The sequence below is a fragment of the Podarcis raffonei genome, chromosome 4, assembly GCF_027172205.1.
Source record: "Podarcis raffonei isolate rPodRaf1 chromosome 4, rPodRaf1.pri, whole genome shotgun sequence".
NCBI lineage: Eukaryota > Metazoa > Chordata > Lepidosauria > Squamata > Lacertidae > Podarcis > Podarcis raffonei.
In genome coordinates, this window is record NC_070605.1 from 38874603 (window position 1) to 38895560 (window position 20958).

Below are 20958 nucleotides of genomic sequence, written 5' to 3' on the forward strand. Positions count from 1 at the left end.
AACTTCTGGAGGGCTACAGGTCCACCACTCCCACTTTACAAGCTTTAAAGATAGGTATTTTTGCCCCCGTATTTCACACAGTGAGCTGAGGCTGACAGACTGTAGCTTGCGTAAGGCTACCTATCAAGCTGGCTGCAGAGGTGAGATTCAAAACCACAACGTGCCGCCTCAATGCTCTTAGCTTTGTTTCTTATAGCTCACCACTACCAATGTATTTTATAAATGTATGTGTCAATACTAAGCCTGCACTGCAGGGGGTTGGGTTAAATGGCCCTCGAGGTCTCTTCTAACTTTACAATTCTAGGGTTCAAAGAATACTTCTGAACAACTAAACCTCCAGCACAAGGTCTCTGCTGTTAGCAAGTCAGTCACTGCTTCCTCCACCTCCCAAGGGAAAGCTTGCTGAAGAAGGAGGGATGCCATAGCTGTCAGTGGATAAACCTAACATCCAAACTGTGTGTTGTGGTTTAGTAGTAGTTGTAGTAGCAGTAGTAGTACTAGTAGTAATCTTATTATTTATACCCCACCCATCTGGCTGGGTTTCCCCAGCAACTCTGGGCGGCTTCTGGCAGAATATAAAAACATAATCAAATGTCAAACGTTAAAAACTTCCCGATACAGGGCTGCCTTCTGACATCTTCTAAAAATCATGCAGTTCTTTATCTCCTTGACATCTGATGGGAGGGCATTCCACAGGGAGGGCGCTACCGTTGAGAAGGCCCTCTGCCTGGTTTAGGTGCAAATATGCTATACTATTAACTGAATAATGCTCATAGTTTGCACTACAGTAACAATTTGATGGGAGAACGTGGTCCCTTTCTCAAAGGATGTAAAGAATACATTTTATCCCCTTTTGAACTTGTGAAAATGGTTTCTATGGCGTGCAGCGTGTGAAATAGCTGTTATAAATTTGACTGATAGTTCCTGGATGTATAATATACAGCTGTTTCAGCTGGGGGGGCCTTGACGGATGTGGCTTCTCCTATTCCTGCCGACGGATGTGGTTTTAAAATGTGCACTATCTGACTATGATTGCTGTGAGATTTGCTGCTGATCCTCTGTGATTTTTGTTCTATGGTTGAATTTCATTTTTTTGCCACAGGGCAGCTAGCCTCCCTCTCTCTGTGGTGGTTTCTCTCAGGCTTCAGAATGATGGGGTGGTACAGTTGAAGGATGAAAAAAATGTTAACCTGCAGACCAGTGGTGATCTGATAAATAAGAGTGGGAAATTCAGAAGTAGTTTAAGCATCTTTTGTGTGAAATGCTCCATGGTGTTTTGACAAGAAAACCCTTGAGCTGTGTACACACCATACATTGAAAGCAAAGGACTCCCCCTCCCTTCCGCCAAAAAACATTGGGAACTGTAGAGTTTAAGGGTGCTGGGAAATGTAGTTCTGTAGGGGGTAAATCAGTTTCCTGGATTCTTTGAGGGAAGCTAAGTGCTTTAAACGTATGGTGCGTACACAGCACTAATATTCCTTCTCCTACCGCCAGATAAAGAGAACAAAAGTTGGGGATCCTGCCATCTTCCATTCTGTGGACATGACGAGGCCAGTGTAGACGTCGTTGAGACAGGAGTGCAAACATGCTGGGAATGTGGGCTTGGGAGAGCACATCTTTGAAACCCTGTCCTGCCATGTGATACCCAAAATCTTCCTGACAGCATGTGGAAGGCGCTGATGGTTATAAGTTGCCCACGACTCATTTCCATAATGCAGCATGCTCAGCACAAAAGCCTGGTAGACCTTCATCTTGTTAGCACTGCATTTCCCCATACCCTTTTGGAGAGGCAAGTCACTGCCGTGTCTGCCTTGCCAATACGCTTATCTAGCTCAGCATTGATGGAGAAGCTGCTGGTTGTGGTGGAACCAAAGTAGACAAAATTGCCTACCACTTAATGATGGCTTTCCCCCTATGTTTTTAGCTGCTTCTATGTTAGCTGTAAGCTACCTTGAGTCCCTCTCAGGGGGTGTAAATGAAAATAATAAATAAGATTAACAGAGAAACAACCCCCTGATGCCTCAGTCCTGTATACCTGAAGGAGTGTCTCCACCCCCATCATCCAGCCCGGACACTGAGGTCCAGTGCTGAGGACCTTCTGGTGGTTCCCTCGCTGCGAGAAGTGAGTTTACAGGGAACCAGGCAGAGGACCTTCTCGGTAGTGGCACCCGTCCTGTGGAACGCCCTCCCAGCAGATGTCAAGGCAATAAACAACTATTTTACTTTTAAAAGAGACCTGTTTAGGGAAGTTTTTAATGTCTGATGCTGTATTGTTTTTATTATTCGGTTGGAAGCTGCCCACAGTGGCTGGGGAAACCCAGCCAGATGGGCGAGGTATAAATAATAAATTATTATTTTATTATTATTATGACCGACGTTTTTCAGTCCTGTTAACAGTGTGGCCTGTGTAAATAAGGAGACACCAGCACACAACGTCACATCCATCAAAGGGAAAGAAAATCTTCAAACTTTCCACTCAAGCTTGGAGCACCTGTTTGTCAAAGCCTGAAAACAGAACCACCGTCTCCTCATCCTCACGCAGCTAAAAATACCAACCTCCACCCTTGTTTGCAGCTGCTTCAAGCGGCTTTTTACGCAACGAACCAGCCCCACCTGCTGCTCGCCACTGCAAGTACAAAGTCGCCCTTCTTCCTTTCGCGCTGGAAGTTTGCAGGCCAAGTTTCAAAGAATTAATTTGGCACAGAGGGGATTCTCAGAACCCCTGAGACGCACGTTCTGGGAACAGTCTATTTCAGGCGCTGGTTAACCTAAGCTGCAGGAGGCAGACGTCGTGTTATCTCCTTGGCACCAGCTCCAAGCAGCCATGATCCCTTCTTACTGATTAAGCTGTTTGTACTTAACGACACCAGAGGGGGAGAAAACAGTTGACTCCTGGCAAAAGGAAGCCACCAGGCAAACAAAAAGAGAATTGAGCTTATTGACTTTCACCACTTGGAAACCTATCTCCACATGGAGCAGATGTGAAAAGCTAAAACTATGAGTCGTTATTTAGGGCAGGTGAATGGGATTTTTTGCATTGCTTGTGGGACTACTGCCAGCATATGACACCTCGCTCACGGGTTTGCACCAGCTGCCAATCTGGTCCCAGCCCAAGTTCAAGGCTTTGGTACTAATGTACAAGCACCTATACAGCTCAGGAACAGGACTGCCTTATCCCTTATAGTCCCCGTAGGCGACATCCTCAAAGTATCAGAAGGCCACTCGGAGCAGGCCTCTGTATTCGGGATCAGCCTCCATGTCAAGATACAGTAGGTGCTCACTAGCTGTAGTCTCCAGGGGAAAAAGATATTTTTGTTTTGACAAGCTTTCCCAACTGGATGATTAGGAAAACAACTCGGGGCGGAAGGGATAAGGATTGCCTCTCCAAGTTTAACAGCCCAGACCAATTCAGTGCCTTCCACTCCACCCTTGTGTCTTTGCCTCTAAGCTTTAAGAAAGACTTTGAGTGCCTCCTCCACCCCCCTGCCGGGTGATGCTGAGAACCTTTGATCTTCTACATTTGAAAAACATGCTCTGGCACGAGGTTACTGGTTCCATTTTAAACCGCGCCAAACCAGTCCCCTGTGAACGCATCCTCAGGATCGTGCCAAAATCTGTCCTGCAGATTCTCCAAGACTTTCTTCACTTGAGAAAGAGGATTCCATTTCCCTGCATCATTCCCAGGCACTTGATGATTTCTTTAGAACTGTGGTTGAGCTTATCTTATTAGTGTGAGGCGGTTAAGGGTGGTGGGTGTTTTCTTCCTCATCCAGTAAACAGATCTCCAGCGCTCTGCAGTCTCCCTGCCCATGGCTGCCCATGCTTCCTGACCTCAAACCTCCTCACCGCAAGAGGAGTTGTCTCATGATGTCTACCTTCCCCTTGGCTTTGATGAAAACACTAGCACCCGGAAAGGCTACAGAGTGCAGGCCACTGGTGAGAATTGAAAAATGAAAGGAAGGGCATTCGCAAACAACCCCCTAGCCACCTTAGAAGTAAGGGGAAAGCGTCAAAAACCCTGCACTCCACTCATGTGAATTTCACCAAAATTCTCTGCTTGGATCATTTTTGAAGGCAATTTCTTTCCAAGTTAACTGATGGAGAAGGGTTGGGAAAAAAACACAGGAGAAATTTCTGGCTCAGTGCTAGTAGTTTCTCTTGAGCTGTCCTGTACACAAATACTCCAATAAAAACAGTTCTTTGGAACTAATATAAACTTATTTGAAGAATTTCTGACCCAATAACAGTATATATAACACCAGCGGGAGACCTGATATGGCACATATCGGGTCCATTGCCAATGTCTGGACATTTGAGGACAGAAGTGGTACCAAGGTTAGTTGCATGGCTTAGTTCCTTCACATGTATGGGTCTTCATATATGAATCACAAGGAGTTGGACCAGATGAACCTTGGGGTCCCTTCCAATTCTATTGTTCAAGTACTGGAGTTTATTGCATTTATATTTTACTCTTCCTGCAAGCCAGCACACAGGGCTCTTCCCTGTTTTATCCTCACACCAATCCTTAGGTAGGCTAAGAGCGTAAGTGTGGCCCAGTGAGTTTCGTGGCTGTGCGTGGCTTTCAATATGGGCCTCCTGAGCCCTGGAATGACACTGTCCTAGCACCCAAACACTCAGTTAAATGAATACAGCAGTATTAACTCACGAGGAGTCATGCCACATCCATTGTCCAAAAGGCACAGCAGAAATCCTCCTTGCAGGTCCTCGTTATTCACTGCAAAACAAAGTATGGGGAAAAAGAAAACAGGTCTTAATAAATATTTGGAAACCATACATTGGTAAGAAGGTTTGTAGAAGAACAAACAACCATTAGGTCAAAAAAGAAAATTCCCGTAATGGGAAGAAAATAAACAAACAGTTGCCCAATGAGGACCGAAAGTCCTCCGTGGGCCTGGAATAGTCACTGTTGATGGGAAGAGGTGGTTAAAAAGTGAGGGTGGGGAGGAGAATTGTATGATTTCCTTGGAAGGGAGCATGGCCAGCTGGCTGGAACTTTGAACAAGGGGCATTCTTCATTGCAACACTTCGTTGCCAGTCCCACTAAGTTGGCCAACCATTGCTTCACCTTCTCAGTCGAAAGGGTATTTGTTGGCTTTAAAAGACGATTAGAGGACAAGGCCATCAGCAACTACTAGCCATGATGGCTGTTCCACCTGTCAGAGGGATTATGCCTCTGAATATCAGCTGAGGAAACTGCAGGAGAGGAAGAGTGCTGTTGAGCTCAAGTCCACTTAACACAGGTCGGCCACTGTGAGAACAGGATGCTGGCCTGATCCAGCATATTATTCTTTTGTTCTTTTCGTTCTTAAAGTACAAACATCTCCCCCACTTTTTGGTCTACATTTGCAAGTAACGCATCTGCTGGTGATGTCATTTCAAGGCCCCTAAACAAACAGACCAAGTTAAGCAGACTGCTCTCCTGTAGATTTCTTCAGAAGGCATTTCAAACGAACTGAACGGAGACCGCTTTTAGTGTCCTCAAGATTGCAATGCATAATTGTAATCCTGGGCACGTCTGGTTACTAAGCAGCGAGTCCCATTAAACTAACTAGGATAAATTTCTGAGTTAACTTGCTGCAAGGGGATCAGGCTGAAACGGGACTTTCTCAGATAGAGCTAATGGACAGTGGACCATGATGTCAATTAGTGAAGCCAATGGCCATGGGAGGATTTGTATTAATTAGCATGCATGGAATTAGGCCAGAGCCACGATTTATTTCTTTTAAAGGGGTTTCCTTTACAGAGTTATGTGCACACTACTAGGCCTTTAACTATGTCAATTGGTTAACTGTCGTACAAGACAAAAACGTTTGAGATCCTCCCTGTCCCCATATATTTCTCAGTAGGAAAATCATCCCAAAAGGTCAAAATTATATTCATGTCAGAAACATGTAGAGTCTGCCAAATAGTACATTTTGGCACAGAAGCAAATGTGCAAACTTTAATGCTATGCTGTTTATATTGTAATTATTTGAATGGTTTTAATAGATTTTTATTTGTATTCCATCAATGTTTAATTGTTTTTACATAACTGGGTTTTTTCCGGAGTCCCTGTCATGGAAAGGCAGTGTTTAAATAAATATATCATCACCATCTTATGAAGCAATTTCTTTTCGACAAAACAGATACAGTGGTACCTCGGGTTAAGTACTTAATTCGTTCCGGAGGTCCGTACTTAACCTGAAACTTTTCTTAACCTGAAGCACCACTTTAGCTAATGGGGCCTCCTGCTGCCGCCGTGCCACCGGAGCACGATTTCTGTTCTCATCCTGAAGCAAAGTTCTTAACCTGAAGCACTACTTCTGGGTTAGCGGAGTCTGTAACCTGAAGCGTATGTAACCCGAGGTACCACTGTAATGTGATCGAACTAAGAAGCATTCAGAAACAGGACCCCCATTTAGACAACTTACCTGTATATATGTCAAGTCTGGTGGCATCCGCATCTCTGGAAATATTGTTTAAATGTTGTTAAAAAGGTTTTAAATGGAAACATTAGCGCATGTAGATACACATAAAGCAACTCTATTTCTGAACAGTGTCTATGCTAGCTGGAAACACAAAAACACTCTGATCAAAACTGCACTTACTTAAATCACATGAAATCACTTGAATGCTACTGTACATATTCTGCGCCCATGGTTTTAATTATATTGTATGCCACCTTGGGCTTCCAATGGGAAGGAAGGACAGTATAGAAATCAAATCAAATAAAAAAATATAATGCAATAACAACTCACTTCAATGCAGTATCTATGTATGGAAAAAGGAATATAAATAAATTTAACAAAATCAGTGGACATAACTTACTTTTTTTTATATCAGACTTCTATAGTAGTATTGTGCAACGCTAACAGTCTCGAATGAAGTTGTAAAATATGAAGCTGATCCAAAGGAAAGAGTTAAAGCAGTAGCATGCAAGTCATCCTGAAATTATCAATATACCATCCCAGACTGCCAGTGAGAAGATACTAACTGTGATCCAATAACAGGAGTGTCTGGGCTTGAAATCCCAAGGGAGGCAACAAACCCTGAGAGGAAGCAGTAGAAGGTGAATTTCACAAATTGATTTGAAATAACCAACCACTTTCAGAGGGTGGCAGAAACAAATCCTTTAACTAAGCCTCAAGACCAGGGGTCAACAAACTTTTCCAGCAGGGGGCCAGTCCACTGTCCCTCAGACCTTGTGGGGGGCCAGACTATATTTTGAAAATAAAAATGAATTCCTATGCCCCACAAATAACCCAGAGATGCATTTTAAATAAAAGCACACATTCTACTCATGTAAAAGCACATTGATCCCTGGACGGTCCGTGGGCCGGATTTAGAAGGCAATTGGGCTCGATCTGGCCCCTGGGCCTTAGTTTGCCTACCCATGCTCAAGACTCTATCTGCTAGGGGTCTAAGCTTCCTGGTAAAGCTGCTTGGAGGGAGTGCAATGATGCCACAATTGCAGAAGTCTTGTCCCTGTGAGCACCTTGGCCAATAAGACTCCAGCTTCCCAGGGTGAAGTGCTTCCAGATGAGTGTTCCCCACAGGATCAATGTTGTTCATACATGCACTTTTTTTTTGCAGTGTCCACAGAACGTCTTCTGACCAAAATGTCGGAAAAGTATTTAATCCAAATACTTACTCTTTCCAAGAAAAATCAGGATGCTATCCAGATTATTGTTATTTTGGGGTGGGATTCAATCACACAATAGGAAGTTCAAGTTGCACTACTGCAGCTGATTGGGACATCTTGTGCAACAAACTCTCTTCCCCAAAAAATTCCAGAAATTTTGCACTGGGCAAATGATGTGGAAAATGCACTGGGCAGTGAGGAATAACACGTGCTTCAGTCAATGTCATCAAACCTCTCCACAAACCAATCAGGAAGAAAGCTACATAAACAGGTCACCTGGAAGTGCCCTCTGATAAAAGGAACCACCTGTTACCAATTACACATTTGTTATAACCTCCCCTGTGATTTTAAGCCCATCTGGAAGCAACAGTTGTTGGCCATCCCAGCCACAGAGGATAATGTTGTTCGATTCTGTGGATAAGCCCAAATCCGAAGAAAAGAATTGTGCGGCAGGAGAAATAAGCTTTCGTATACAACACTGAATAAGGAAGGAGTATTCCAAAGCCATTTCCTACATTTGAGAATGATTTAAAATCTGACAGCTGCCTTCTTGCGCCAAGTAGAACAGAACAAAACACATCTATTTCCACAACCTAGCATGACACACTCTCTCAAGACCCAAGTACAGTAAGCAGCATAAAATTTAGTTCCTAAAAGTAGTATTTACCGGGAATTGTCAATCAGTTCAGCGATGGCTCCAAATAAAAAGTCGTGTGTTGTGCTAGAAAGAAGCATTAAGGGAGTTTTAGAAGAGAGAACCTGGAACAGCAACAAATCGAACACTTAAGCGTTATTTGGCATGCAGGAGAACAAAGCACCTCCTCTTCAAAACGTGGAAATGTCAAACTGAGGGCAGGGGAGAGAATGCTTGACTGGGGGTTCCTTCTACCTTGACATTTGAAATACAACTGGAAGGTGCGCATGCAAAAGGTAACAGCAATTCTTCTACCTGAGCGGGTCACACGATAACAGGAGACTGCAGTCCTTACGCAGCCCAGTCCTATGGATATTTACTCAGAGGTTCAATAGGACTTCACATTCAAGCAAGTGTGACTTGAGTCTTAATCCAATCTTTACTCAAGAGATAAACACCACTTAATTCAATAAGACTGACCCCCCCAGATAAAAAGTACAGACAGGATTGTGCTGCGAGAGTGTTACTGCCAGATATATCTATATATTATATTTTGACAATGGGTGACTGCAATGTAACAGGTTTGTTGTAGCATAAACTCTCGCAGACTGCATATCATTTTGTCAGTTTCATGAAGGGTCTCTTGTTTTCCATACAGATTTGCCCAGGTTTTACACACTGTCATGCAGGCCTTGCTCTCTGGGCCATCGCAGACTGCATGTCACAGCTTCCTCTTGTTTGGGAAACCTGACTCCACAGTGCTCCCAATGTTTGTAAGTGTATTCAGCAGAATGTGCTTACAATTCTCCTTCTGACCTTCGTGACCTGCTCAGTATAGGAAGTCTGTGGTGGGAGTGAAACTGGGAAGCCAAACACCTCCCAGACAGTGAACGTCATAACACCTGAAGAGGGCTGCAGAAATAGCTGGGCGGAAATCAACTCTGTGGTTGTGTCTGGCGTCACCAAAACAAATGTCTGCACACAAGCGACAAGGAAAAAATAGAATTCAAATGGCAGGCCATTACAAATTAGGCCTGCAACTGAAGTTGTGATCCGCTGCACGCAGCAAAAGAGAAAGTACAAGGCTGCATGCAGAGTATTTAAACCTTTTACCCCTCCCACCAAAATTGCAACATAACTTTTTCCCCAGCAACTCAGCAATCCAATCACTGCCCCCTGGCCATCTTGGAGAACTTACCCAGCAACAAAGGGGGTGGCTCAGTAGACCCCACCGCAACACGTGCTCTCCGTGAAGGAGAACACGCTTTGTGCAAACAACTCCCCTTTTCCACAAGTTTCAAGGAGGCAGAAAGAACACAGAAACACTGGAAGATGCCTTGTACTGTATCGCACCAGTGATGCATCTAGTTCTGTATTGTCTACACTGATTGACAGTGACTCTCCAAAGTTTCATCCTGGAGACATTCCCAGCCCTACCAGGAGATGCCAGGGATTGCATCTGGGACTTCTGCATGCAAAGCATGTGTCCTGCCACTGAGCTATAGGGCCCTTTCCAAAAGAAAGAAAGACAGACAGACAGACTTAGGACCCGGTGTGGCATGTTAGCATTTACAGTACTAATTTCCATGTAAAGATGAACATTTAGGCCACGTTTCAGTGGGGAGGGGAAAATCTGGCTCTTGCTGCCACAGCTTAGTCTGAGCTCTGGGTGCAACAAGCTTTTCTGGGCCCAGCACACTGCATGTTGTGGACTGGGTCTTCCACCCCACCCACAATATATTGACAAAAACTGCTACATAGTTACAGAACTGCATCAAAATTATTTTGAACAAATTAAACCATTGAAAACAAATTTGATTAACAGAAGCCTCTAAATGCAACTTTGTGGCCCATGAAAAAGGCTGAAGATATAAACAGGAAATAATAACATGTAGTTACTGCACTGGGAGCTGTAAAACAGCCAAAGCCATTTCCCCCCCACAACATTATGATGACCTGCATATAAATGCTACTGATAGGTAGAAGCTGTGCTCAGGGTGGCATTTTCTTAAGCCAGCCCTGCCCAAACACTTTAATCTATATATAAAACACATGTTGGCACGGTGAACTTGGCTTGCCTCGATTGGGGTAATCAATAAATAATGGTTATGAACCTCATATCGCAGGAGATATTTGTGGGATGCTGTTGTACCTCTTCAGGGGCACCAACGTGTAACATCAGATTCGATTTTAATAGGTTCTGAAATGACTGCATGTGGGATTTTTTTTTATTCTGCTTGGTGGGAACTGCTCTTTGCTGTGGGAAAATAAATCCATCCTTAGTCTTTCCCTGCATGGGTGCTGTATATATTGAACAAGAACAAAGAGCCACGTGGTCCCATAAAAACTAATGTATTTATTTATAGCAGAAGCTACAGCAGAGGGAATTTATTTTATGAGTCATCTTGTAATGCAATAAATAAAGACACAGAACTTCAGTGCAATAAATGTGTTGGTCTTTAAGGTCCTGCAAGACAGGTCTTTGGCTATGTATACACCAGTGGCTTAAAACACAGTGAGGTCCCCCCCCCCCAACTGTGTTCCTTGCACACTGGCTGAACACACCAGAGAGAAGACAAGGATGCCATCACCTGATGTATGTTCCGTTCCGTTTCCCCATGTGTGTAACTCCCCTGAACTCCTATTAACGAAGCTGTCATCTGTGCATGTGCAACAGCTGCCTCAAACCTCCACATCTCATCTTAGCTGTGAAGGGCACGAGACTTATGTTTTCAAATCAGACGGAAGCTGGTTTGAGGGGAAATGCCCCAAACAGAAGCATTTCTCAAAGAACTACAGGATAGATATGGACTATGGCTGATGTCATGCGTCCACCACTATGGGACTGTGCTGGAACCAGAGTAAACGGTAATGTGTACACACTGCCTTTGTTTTCCTTGCTCTAGTAGGTTAACGGTGCAATCCTATAGGTGTCTATTCAGAACAAATTCCCCCTGAATTCAACAGGACTTGCTCACAGGAATGTTTGGGCATGTGTACAGGATTGCAGCCTGCTACCCCTAACAAAATCTTTGGACCGGTGACTCCTATTATGAGCTTACCTCTACTGGACAAAGAGGGCTGGGAAGAGGGAAAGGACATTGCCTTGGGAGTTTGGAAACTACCATTCTCAACAAGGGGAATTTATATTCGGGGAGGCACAAGCAGCTTACCCATCACCAAGCTGCAATTCCCAGCAACATTTAATGAACCACAGTGCCCAGAATTCTTTGCAGGAAATGATGTGCTTTTGAATGTGCTTTAAAGGTACAATATGGTGCACCCACGGCCTGTGGAACCCTGTACATGCTTACATGCGTGAAACCTCCACTGATATACTCAACTACACTTTATTTATGAGCAGGATTGGGCTGCAATTTTGTTCTAAAGGAGGATATGCAGCCACTGGGACTTTGGGCAAGGTGAAACGGGGTGTAGAAGTTACTGCAGGGCCTTTCCAGGATCCTTACCCTCTATGTTGCCTTTACTGTGGGCACCCTCTTCACAATTTTTCTGCTTCACTTCTTCATATGCTCTTCGAGCAAATCAGGGAATTCTGCTTCCTAATGAGCCTGCTTCAGAGTCAGACTGGATGGCTGTGCCCATTTACTTGGAAGCAAAAGTGGGTCTCAAGATGGCTTTTCTTCTCAGTAAAAGCCTAGGAAAGGGACTGCACTCTGGAAGTTGTAAGACGACAACGCTCATAACTCCTGACAACTGGGTGGGCTGGCTGAGGCTCATGGGAGCTTCGGCCTAACAACATCTGGGTGGCCACAGGTTCCCCAACCTCTGGCCTAGGATGCATGCTTCACCAAGTTGTGCCTTCCCCTCTTCCTAAGAGCTCTCACACGGTCCTCTCGAAACACAGCCAGCCTGGTGGCAAGGCAGGTCCAAGCAGACGCACACAAAGAGCTCCAGAGAGCCCCCTTAGGGGCTCAAATGTCTTTTAAAAACTTGGCTGGGATGCACAAGACTTGTCCCCTTCCCACAGAAAGAATGGTAGCTCAGTGGTAGAGAATTTGCCTTGCATGCATAAGGTCCACTGGTTCAATCCCTGGCGTCTGCAGGTAGAGTTGGGAGAAATGCCACCAAATCCTACACAGGTGCTGCTGGCCAATGTGTTAAATGCTGAGCTAGGTAGACTAGTGCTCTGACTTGGTATGCTGCTTCCAGAACATTTAGATGTACAGTAATCACTGGTTGTTGTTTTTTTCTTAAAAAAATGTTTAGGGGTACTCTCATTTTCCAACTCATATTGAAATACTGCCCCTCAATGAGGCCAAACTTAGATTCACAAAATGTTTAGGGGTATGCGTCCCCGCCAGAAAAAAAGCACTGGCTGTAATAAAACAGAGGGGTAAGATAGTAAGGTGTTTCTTGCTCATGCAGAAGAAAACTCTCTTTCCCATTCTTCTAAGTGCTCAAAATGCTTTGCACAGAGCATTTATAAAACAAACACTGAATTTAGCCAAAGTCTCCAGGGCACAGTCTATGCTTTTTATTCTTGGAGCATCAAGTCGGCGTTGCCTCATTATTATTTTTAAGTGTGCTTTCCTTGACCCAGCCCTCATTTCAGTATGGAACAAGTTTTAATGCCAAAAAATACACGTTATTGCTGCCATTTAGAACACACATCCCACCTGGGAAAGGCGGAGACTTTTCCAGATGGTCTCCTCTACGCTTTTAGAGAGTTTTTTTCACTCTTCCTTTCTGTTTTTCAAAAAAGCAAACCCCTCCAAATTTGGACCTATTTTTGAGAAGCATGTCCCGCTATAGGAAATGCAAAACTCCTTTGCAGCTGCTGGACCACCCCCGTCCTGCCCCCACCCTCCTGCCCATGCCTTGGTGAAGCCAACAGCTAATGCATTTGGCCTGCATAAAACGAAACTGGAAAAGCAAAGGTCGCTGCACTTACGAGTTTGCATACAGGTACTCTAGCCTCAACCCTGCCCTGCAAAGAGCGCTGTAACGCGCAGCGTCGGCCATCGCCGCGGGGCCTGGAGCGCACGGGCCCAGACGCAGTCGCAGGGCGCCCCCTTGTGGCCAGCGTGCGGCGACGCACCTCTAGGGCCCAAGGCGAGACTTGGGGGTTAGGAAGGAGGAGGGTGGCGACGCCCTTCCGGCTAAGACCACCTTGTGATAAAGCTGAAGGCGATCGGGGAAAGCCAAGGAGGCAGCAGGAGGCTAAAGCACGGAAAACGCCCGAGAGAGAGAGAGGGAGAGAGGCTGGCTCCGGGCTAAGGAGGAGCCAGCCTAGTTTAACAGAAGAGCCCAGCTGGTTGAGGCCAACGGCCAAGTTGATCCATCATCCTCATTTTCACGCGGACCGACAGATGCGCTTGGAAAGGCCGCAAGCAGCACCTGAGCGCAGGAGCGCTTTTCCCTACCTGCTCTTTCTGAGCTTTTCTTCCACGGGGGGAGACCTTTCCTAGCCTTCTCCTGCAGGAACTGCAACCCCCAAATCAAAGAAATAATCCGAAGTTACATATATATGAATATACCAAAATGGAAGGAAAAGAGAGAGAGAGGGATGGTATTCAGTCTTTCTATCTCTGCATTCACCTGTTTGAGGTCCATGAGAAGCAGCGGATGTACAAAGCAAATGTCCTGGCGTGTTTGTTTATTTGTGGAATTTTATATCCCACCGTCGCTCTGCAAGGAGCCCCGAGTGGCGTACAGATAGGTGATTTAAAAGCAAAACACGATAAGCAGAAACATTCTCCAAACAAGCAACTTAAAAGCATTTGCATTTTTTTAAAAAAGTCCAAAAAGTCTGCTTTCTTGGTGGCTGCAGTGCTCCCGGATTTTGGAACTCCCTTGTTAGGGATAATAATAATTGATTATTTGTACCCCACCCATCTGACTGGGTTTCCCCAGCCCCTGGGCGGCTCCCAATATAAACACAATAAGGCATCAAACATCAAAAGCTCCCCTAAACAGGGAGGCTAGACTGGCTCTCTCCTTGCTGCAGAGGAACACTGCTTTATTCTGGCAGGCTTTGGGGAACTGAACTCACAGTTGAAGATCTTATTGGACATATGCAGAATATTTGATTATTTAGTGGTCTTAAGTGCATGCCCCAAATCATAGACAGGACTCTTGCAGTATAAGGTAACTTCACCAGTTCATAATGCAGCCCCGAAAATGGAGCATATCTGATACTGCTGGTACTCAACATTTAGTGGGTAAATTTGGGAGGGGGAGGGAGAAGGGGACACGTCTGAGTTATATCAAAACTTCCATGTAAAAAGTCCAAAGGTTAGAAAGAGGTCGGGGAAACATGTCAATGCAACAGTGGACCCTGCCCTCTGCCTGCAGAACTCTTCCGATGGACATAGTAAATGATTGATAAAGCGAAGGGGATCTCGAGTACATAAAATACCTGGGTTTGAGGGTTATATACTCTGCTGGAAAGGTTGTCGAAGAATATACACCATGTCTGCCTCCGTGCTTCAAGTTGCTACATGTGCTATATTACTTACAGGTAAGCTTTTAGGCTCTGGCGTCGAAATGATTAATCAACCCTAGTTGTGGATGAAAAAGAATAGACAAAGATCGGTGAAGGAATTCACAGTTAAGTGAATAATAATAATAATAATAATTTATTATTTGTACCCTACCCATCTGGCTGGGTTTCCCCAGCCACTCTGGGCAGCTCCCAACAGAATAATAAAAACACGATAAAAAAACCAAACATTAAAAACTTCCCTGGGTGCGCCTCTGAAGTGCCCTTCAGTCCTCCAGATTCACTTTCCGTGGGAGAGCATGTAGAAAAAGAGCCGTAGAGGAACTTAAAAGCAGATTTCATTTTCATGTGGCATCCTGTAATGCCGGCAAAGCATTATCTTTTAATTGAAATACTTCTGTGGTCAGAATGAAGAAGTATTGCCGAGCTCTTTTGTTTGTTGCACTTAGTAACATTAGAACGGTAGTGTTGGGAAGGGTTCTTAAAAGCTAATACAACCTCACCTACCCAGTGATTCAGGACGTCTGCTGCTTTAGCATTCCTGCCAGGTAGACATCCAGCTTCTGCTTAAGAATCTGTAAAGATGAAGAGTCCACCACCATTCGCGACACAGCATGCCAAAGTCTCCCGGATTTTGGAACTCTCTTGTTAGGGATAATAATAAAAGCCTCTGAGCATTTTACAGAAACCTAACATACAGCATTAAAAATTATCAATAAAAACAGGTATTTAAAAATATACAAAAGACAATTAAAGTCAACAGCGGCTAAAGAGGAAGAGAACACATGGATAGACATATCTGAACAAGCAGATTCAGGAAAGAGTACAGTGAAGGGGCTGGTCTGATATCAATAGGCAGGGAGGTCCATGCACAGATGCTGCCATTCTAAAATACCGATTTCTTACAAGTGTGGAGCAAGTATTGTATAGCACCTGTGACAGAGCCAGTTCCGCAGTTTGAAGTAGTCAAGGGGGAGGGGGGATGGATATGGGCTTAGGATCTCCACAAACCCACAGCACAGATCCTGCAGTTGGCTTTGCTTCCTGCTATGCTCCTGGGGTTACACGGAGTAGGTAAAAACAAATAAGTGGGAGCAAAATTCTACATGTGTTGGTATCAGAACACGTTGCGTATGGATACATGTGCCTTAACTAACACCTCCCCTTGTTGCTGCTGCTTTCCCCTGACTGGAAAACTGCTCTTAAGCGCTCAGTTGGAGCAAGCAGCAATTCCGAGTTTTCTCTGGATTAATGTTTGCTCTGATTTAGCACTAAAGAGTGGGTTTCCCCTGGGAAACGGGTGGGGCAGGAGGAAAACTGCTTGGACCTGCGCCTGGAAAGCACAGGTCGAGCAGAAAGCCCCTCGGAGCTGTGCTTTCTGGGCATGGGACGAGTGGATGTTTGGGTGAGCCCTTCGTGCAGATTCACATTTGAAGCTATCCAGGCAGTTTAAATCGCTCAACTCCATTGCAGTGATTTGCCCTTAGTGCACTTTAATGTGCTGGTTTTCAATGCCTTGGCTTTTCAAAGTTTGATGTTAAAACATCACTGTGAAATCTAATCTAACTGCTTCGTTAATGTAGAGTATTAATCAGTGCATTAATCATGGGAGAGATTCAGCTAACTTGTCCCTCTAGTGCAGTGCTTCCCAAACGTGGGTCTCCGGCTGTTTTTGGACTACAATTCCCATCATCCCTAACTAGCAAGACCAGTAGTCAGGGATGATGGGAATTGTAGTCCAAAAACAGCTGAAGACCCAACTTTGGGAAACATTGCTCTAGTGGAAGGACTTCAGCTGGTGCAACAGGGCTCCCCCCCCCTCCCTGCTGTCCCCAGAACAGAGCATGCGGGGAGAAGAGGGGGAATTCTTGTATCTGGACAGCTGACAATTTTTGCTGATGGAATGGTCACTGTGACGCCATGTTAAATTCCTGCCCGTATGTATGAAATCTGCACGTTCTGTTAATCCATGACTGTGATTGCTGTGCCTTTGCCATTTCAGGGATTTGGGGACTACCATTTGTCTCCGAGGAAGAAGCCAATGAGTTCTTACGACTTAGGAGACAAGCACCTTTTTCAGGCTATTGGGATCCAGCTAGCCCCCAGAATGGCTGGGGTATGACCGTGGCAGAACAGGTATTCATAATTTTCTAAGATTTCATGGTAGAGCTTTGAGAGAAGGTCAGTGTGGTTTGGGGGGGCAGAGGATTTGCATTGCTCACTTGCAGATTTGGTGGGTTGTGTGGGTCTGCGTGGATTTCTCTGTCTAAAAAAAATGCAACAGTAGCCCTTTTTAGGGGTTCAGAAGTGTGGGTGTCAAATGTGAATGGGTCTGGGGGAGAAGTATCCCCCCTCAGCTTGTTAGAATGCCTATCAAGGGCTCCCAGGTCTATGCAGACATGGCAGACCTTTACAGACAGAATCTAATGAACACAGTAGGTCAGGAATGAAACCTGTCAGCAGGATTTCACCACCTTTCCCCCTCAAATAATGTGTGTCCATTATTCACATTGTGAATGTCTCCAAATGCCCTCCCCCAAAAGCACCTAACCTCTATTTAATTACATTTAACTTTTAAGTCATTTCAGTTTTTAAACAAAGGTATTATTCCACAAATTGCCATGAGTTCTGGGAGGCTTAAAACCATGTTCTATTGATGTTACATATATAATGAAACTATACCAGGTGGATTGACAGGTACTGATTTTCTTGTCTGTTTGACACTCTCATACGTGGGTTTTTAGTTTGTCCGTTAATATTGTTTGAGATCTGGATCTCACAACTCTGGGACTTATTGTTAATGGGCAAAGGGACAGTATCCATAATGCATGAGGTATCGTGGTTGAGAAAGGGTTGGTTACATTAAGAATGCAAGTACTTTAGCATTGCTATGGTAATATTACTGGTGAGTGAGTGAAGTGAATGACAATTCTGCCATGTAATCCAGTGTTTCTGTTGAGTGTTGGGTTATCCCCCCCCCCCGGGAAACACACTTGAGGGCAGAGCAGGCTGTGAATTGATTGTAGCAGCAAAGTTGTGGGAGGGGGCCGTTAACCGCTTTCCCATTCCTTGGGGGGGGGGGCGGAATCTGATTCCTGAGGGTGGGTTGTTGCTTCTGGCGTTAATCATCTGTTCTTACCAGGCCAGCGAATACTGGACATCGCTGAGGACGTCAGCACAGTACTACATGGATTTGGGATCTGTCGCATTTGGTACCGATACAGCCAGGTAATTTGCATGTGTGTGAAATTCAGTCTGTGTGAAGGAATCTCTGAACCTACTGCATTCAGTGAAGTGCATCTTAAATTCAAAGGCAGGATATAAAATGCCTGAAAGAAATTTGCATCGTTTGTGAGTTACTGCTGACATCATTGGCCTAGGTGAGCCAGCTTACAATTCTCTCTGTGTGTTCCTTAGACTTGATAGATAGATGATAGATATAGATGATAGATTGATATATATATAGATAGATGATATAGATGATAGATTGATAGATAGATCGATAGATAGAGTTGGAAGGGACCACAAGAGTCATCTAGTCTAACCCTTTGCAATGCAAGGAATCTTTTTGCCCAAGGTGGGGCTTGAACCCACGGCCCTTAGCTTAAGAGTTTCATGCTCTACAAACGGAGCTATCCCACAGGCTCAAGCCATCCCACTTGCTCTAGACTTGTGCATGTATAAAGGAAAGGAACGTAGCTCAATGGTAGAGCATGTGCTTTGGATGCGAAAGAGCCCAAGGTTCAATCCTTGGCATCTCCAGGTGGGTCAGGGCAAGGCGACAGTCTGAAACCCCCAGAAAATTGCAGCCAGTCAGTCTTGACAGTACTGAGGTAGATGGACCAATGAGCGTGGGTTAGTCTTATGCAGATCACAGGTTGTATCCAACACTGCATGAACAGTGCTGCATTCATGCCATGGGACTTCCACTTCCTCTCCTTTCCTTCTGCACTCACAACATGTGCTCTAGAGGGTCCCACAACCCTCTGGAGGAGATTTTGAGGGTTTGCCTGGGGCTGTAGGGGAGAAAAGCAAATGTTTCCATGCTAAACCTTTTGCAGGAGTCTGACAAAGAAATTCTGATTACAGGGACCACATTAACTCTTACATGGATCTGTTAAGGGAATCGGGAGCGCATCTTCAGCAGCAGAAACGTAAACGCCACGTTATTACACCTGAACCAATCACTGACCCTTATTGTGCATAAAGTCCATTGCTTATGCCAACTTGACTGTCAACACCTCAGATGAACTGTACTATCCAATGGAAATTCTTTTCACAGGGACCAAATTAACTCTCATATGGATGTGTTGTGGCAATTGGGAGCAAATCTTCAGCAGAGGAGAAGTAAACGCCACATTGTTATAGTGGAACCAGACATTGATCCGATTCCTCCATTCAGAGTTTAGTGCACTGCTTATGTCAACTTGACTCTAAACTGTAAGATCAACACCTCAGACAAATTGTACTATCTAATGGATATTCGGCATCCTTTGAGTCAACAGAAACCTCTTCAGAAAGACTTGGATTAAAACAGGCATAGGCAAACTCGGTCCTCCATATGTTTTTGGCCTACAACTCCCATGATCCCTAACTAGCAGGACCAGTGGTCAGGGATGATGGGAATTGTAGTCCCAAAGCATCTGGAGGGCCGAGTTTGCCTATGCCTGGATTAAAATAACAAGAGCAGAATCCATCAGGAAGCCATCCATCTTTCTCAGACATATAGGAGGTGCCCAAGAGGTGCCTATTCATCTCTTGTACAGCTCTTGTTTGCCTCAGGCTGTAGGTCTAGAGCTGCTAAACCCTATTGTATCCCACACATCCAACAGAATATAAAAGAACACAACAGAACATCAAACATTAAAAGCTTCCTGATACAGGGTTGCCTTCAGATGTCTACGGAATATCACATAATTGTTTATCGCTTTGACATCTGACAGGAGCCCGTTCCAAAAGGTGGGCACCACTACCAAGAAGGTCCTCTTCCTGGTTTCCTGTAACTTCAGTTCCCTCAATGAGGGAACCACCAGAAGGCCCTTGGAGCTGGACCTCAGTGTCCAGGCTGAACGATGGTGGTGCAGATGCTCCTTCAGGTATACTGGGCTGAGGCCATTTAGGACTTTAAAGGTCAGCACCAACTCTTTGAATTGAGCTCGGAAATGTACTGGGAGTCAATGTAGGTATTTTAGGACTGGTGTTAAATGATCCCATTCTTGTATCTTCAGGAAGTGTTGGTTATTCTTACCATCTCTCTGCCATCTCTTCCTACCCGCAATCACCACTTTTGTATTGCTTCCTTCTTTTGTTTGCCTTGTCCTTCCTTCTTCCTGTATTTACTATTCCAGCTTCCATGTCAAATATTCAGACAGCAGTTCTGAAACATTTCCCCTAAATAACCTACTTGAGAGTTGCTGTTAATTTCAATGGACCACTAATAAACTTTGTTCTAAAAAATCAAAGCACAGACAAGTGACTTCCTTTATTAACCATAATTTTGCCTCTCTTTTCTAATGTGATGGATGCGTCTGGATGTGAGTGAGTCAAGTTTTGTGAAGTGGGCTGTAATGTTTGTCAGCTTCAGCTTTGAGTCAGGCTCAGCATTGCCTTTGCTTCTGTGTTTGAAAGCATGCTGGCTGCCCACCTTTCCACAGGACAATGATAAAAAGTGCTTCTTCACACCGCACATAGTTAAGCTATGAAATTTGCTTTCACAAGTAATAATAATAATAATAATAATAATAATAATACCTTGCCCATCTGACTGGGTTTTCCCAGCCACTCTGGGCAGCTTCCAGCACATATAAAAACTTAATAAAATGTCAAACATTAAAAACTTCCCAATATAGGGTTGCCTTCAGATGTCTTCTAAAAGTTGTGTTGTTCTTGACATCTGATGGGAGGCCATTCCTCAGGGTGGGCACCACTGCTGAGAAGGCCCTCTGCCTGGTTCCCCTGTAACCTCACTTATTGCAGTGAGGGAAACACCAGAAGGCCCTTGGAGCTGGACCTCAGTAGGGATGGTCAACAATTAAAAGATAAAATGGTAAAGGACCCCTGGACGGTTAAATCCTGTCAAAGGCGACTTTGGGGTTGTGACGCTCATCTCGCTTTCAGGCCGGGGGAGCCGGTGTTTGTCCACACACAGCTTTCCGGGTCATGGCCAGCATGACTAAACCACTACTGGTGCAACAGAACACTGTGACGGAAACCAGA

At 44.7% G+C, this 20958-nt stretch overlaps 2 protein-coding genes across 6 annotated transcripts in view; one reads left to right on the top strand and one right to left on the bottom strand.

Annotated features, from left to right (window-relative positions):
- The window catches only part of MORC1 (MORC family CW-type zinc finger 1), a 54536-nt gene extending 41209 nt beyond the window's left edge, over positions 1 to 13327 (bottom strand). For 2 of the 5 annotated variants that reach the window (XM_053386287.1, XM_053386286.1), the window contains exons 1-4: positions 13192 to 13326; positions 8310 to 8363; positions 6432 to 6466; positions 4667 to 4735 (exon numbers count right to left, since the gene is read on the bottom strand). In XM_053386287.1, the coding sequence (XP_053242262.1) occupies positions 4667 to 4735; positions 6432 to 6466; positions 8310 to 8363; positions 13192 to 13262 (229 nt within the window). In that variant the 5' untranslated portion in view covers positions 13263 to 13326. Of the gene's footprint in view, positions 1 to 4666; positions 4736 to 6431; positions 6467 to 8309; positions 8364 to 13191 lie in introns of all 5 variants that reach the window. The other 3 variants (XM_053386290.1, XM_053386291.1, XM_053386288.1) reach the window with 3 other exon arrangements.
- A 1314-nt stretch (positions 13328 to 14641) lies between these two features.
- On the top strand, positions 14642 to 20204 carry C4H3orf85 (chromosome 4 C3orf85 homolog). Its single transcript, XM_053386296.1, has 4 exons — positions 14642 to 14760; positions 16745 to 16878; positions 17885 to 17970; positions 18832 to 20204. The coding sequence occupies exons 1-4, from the start codon at positions 14712 to 14714 to the stop codon at positions 18947 to 18949; spliced, it is 387 nt and encodes a 128-aa protein (XP_053242271.1). The 5' UTR covers positions 14642 to 14711; the 3' UTR covers positions 18950 to 20204.
- Positions 20205 to 20958: the final 754 nt, after the last annotated feature.

Coding starts and splice junctions, on each gene's coding strand:
- C4H3orf85 (XM_053386296.1), top strand. CDS start 14,712: ATGTCTGCCTCCGTGCTTCAAGTTGCTACATGTGCTATATTACTTACA. Junction 14,761..16,744: donor ATGTGCTATATTACTTACAG/GTAAGCTTTTAG, acceptor TTGCCATTTCAG/GGATTTGGGGACTACCATTT. Junction 17,971..18,831: donor TTTGGTACCGATACAGCCAG/GTAATTTGCATG, acceptor TTCTGATTACAG/GGACCACATTAACTCTTACA.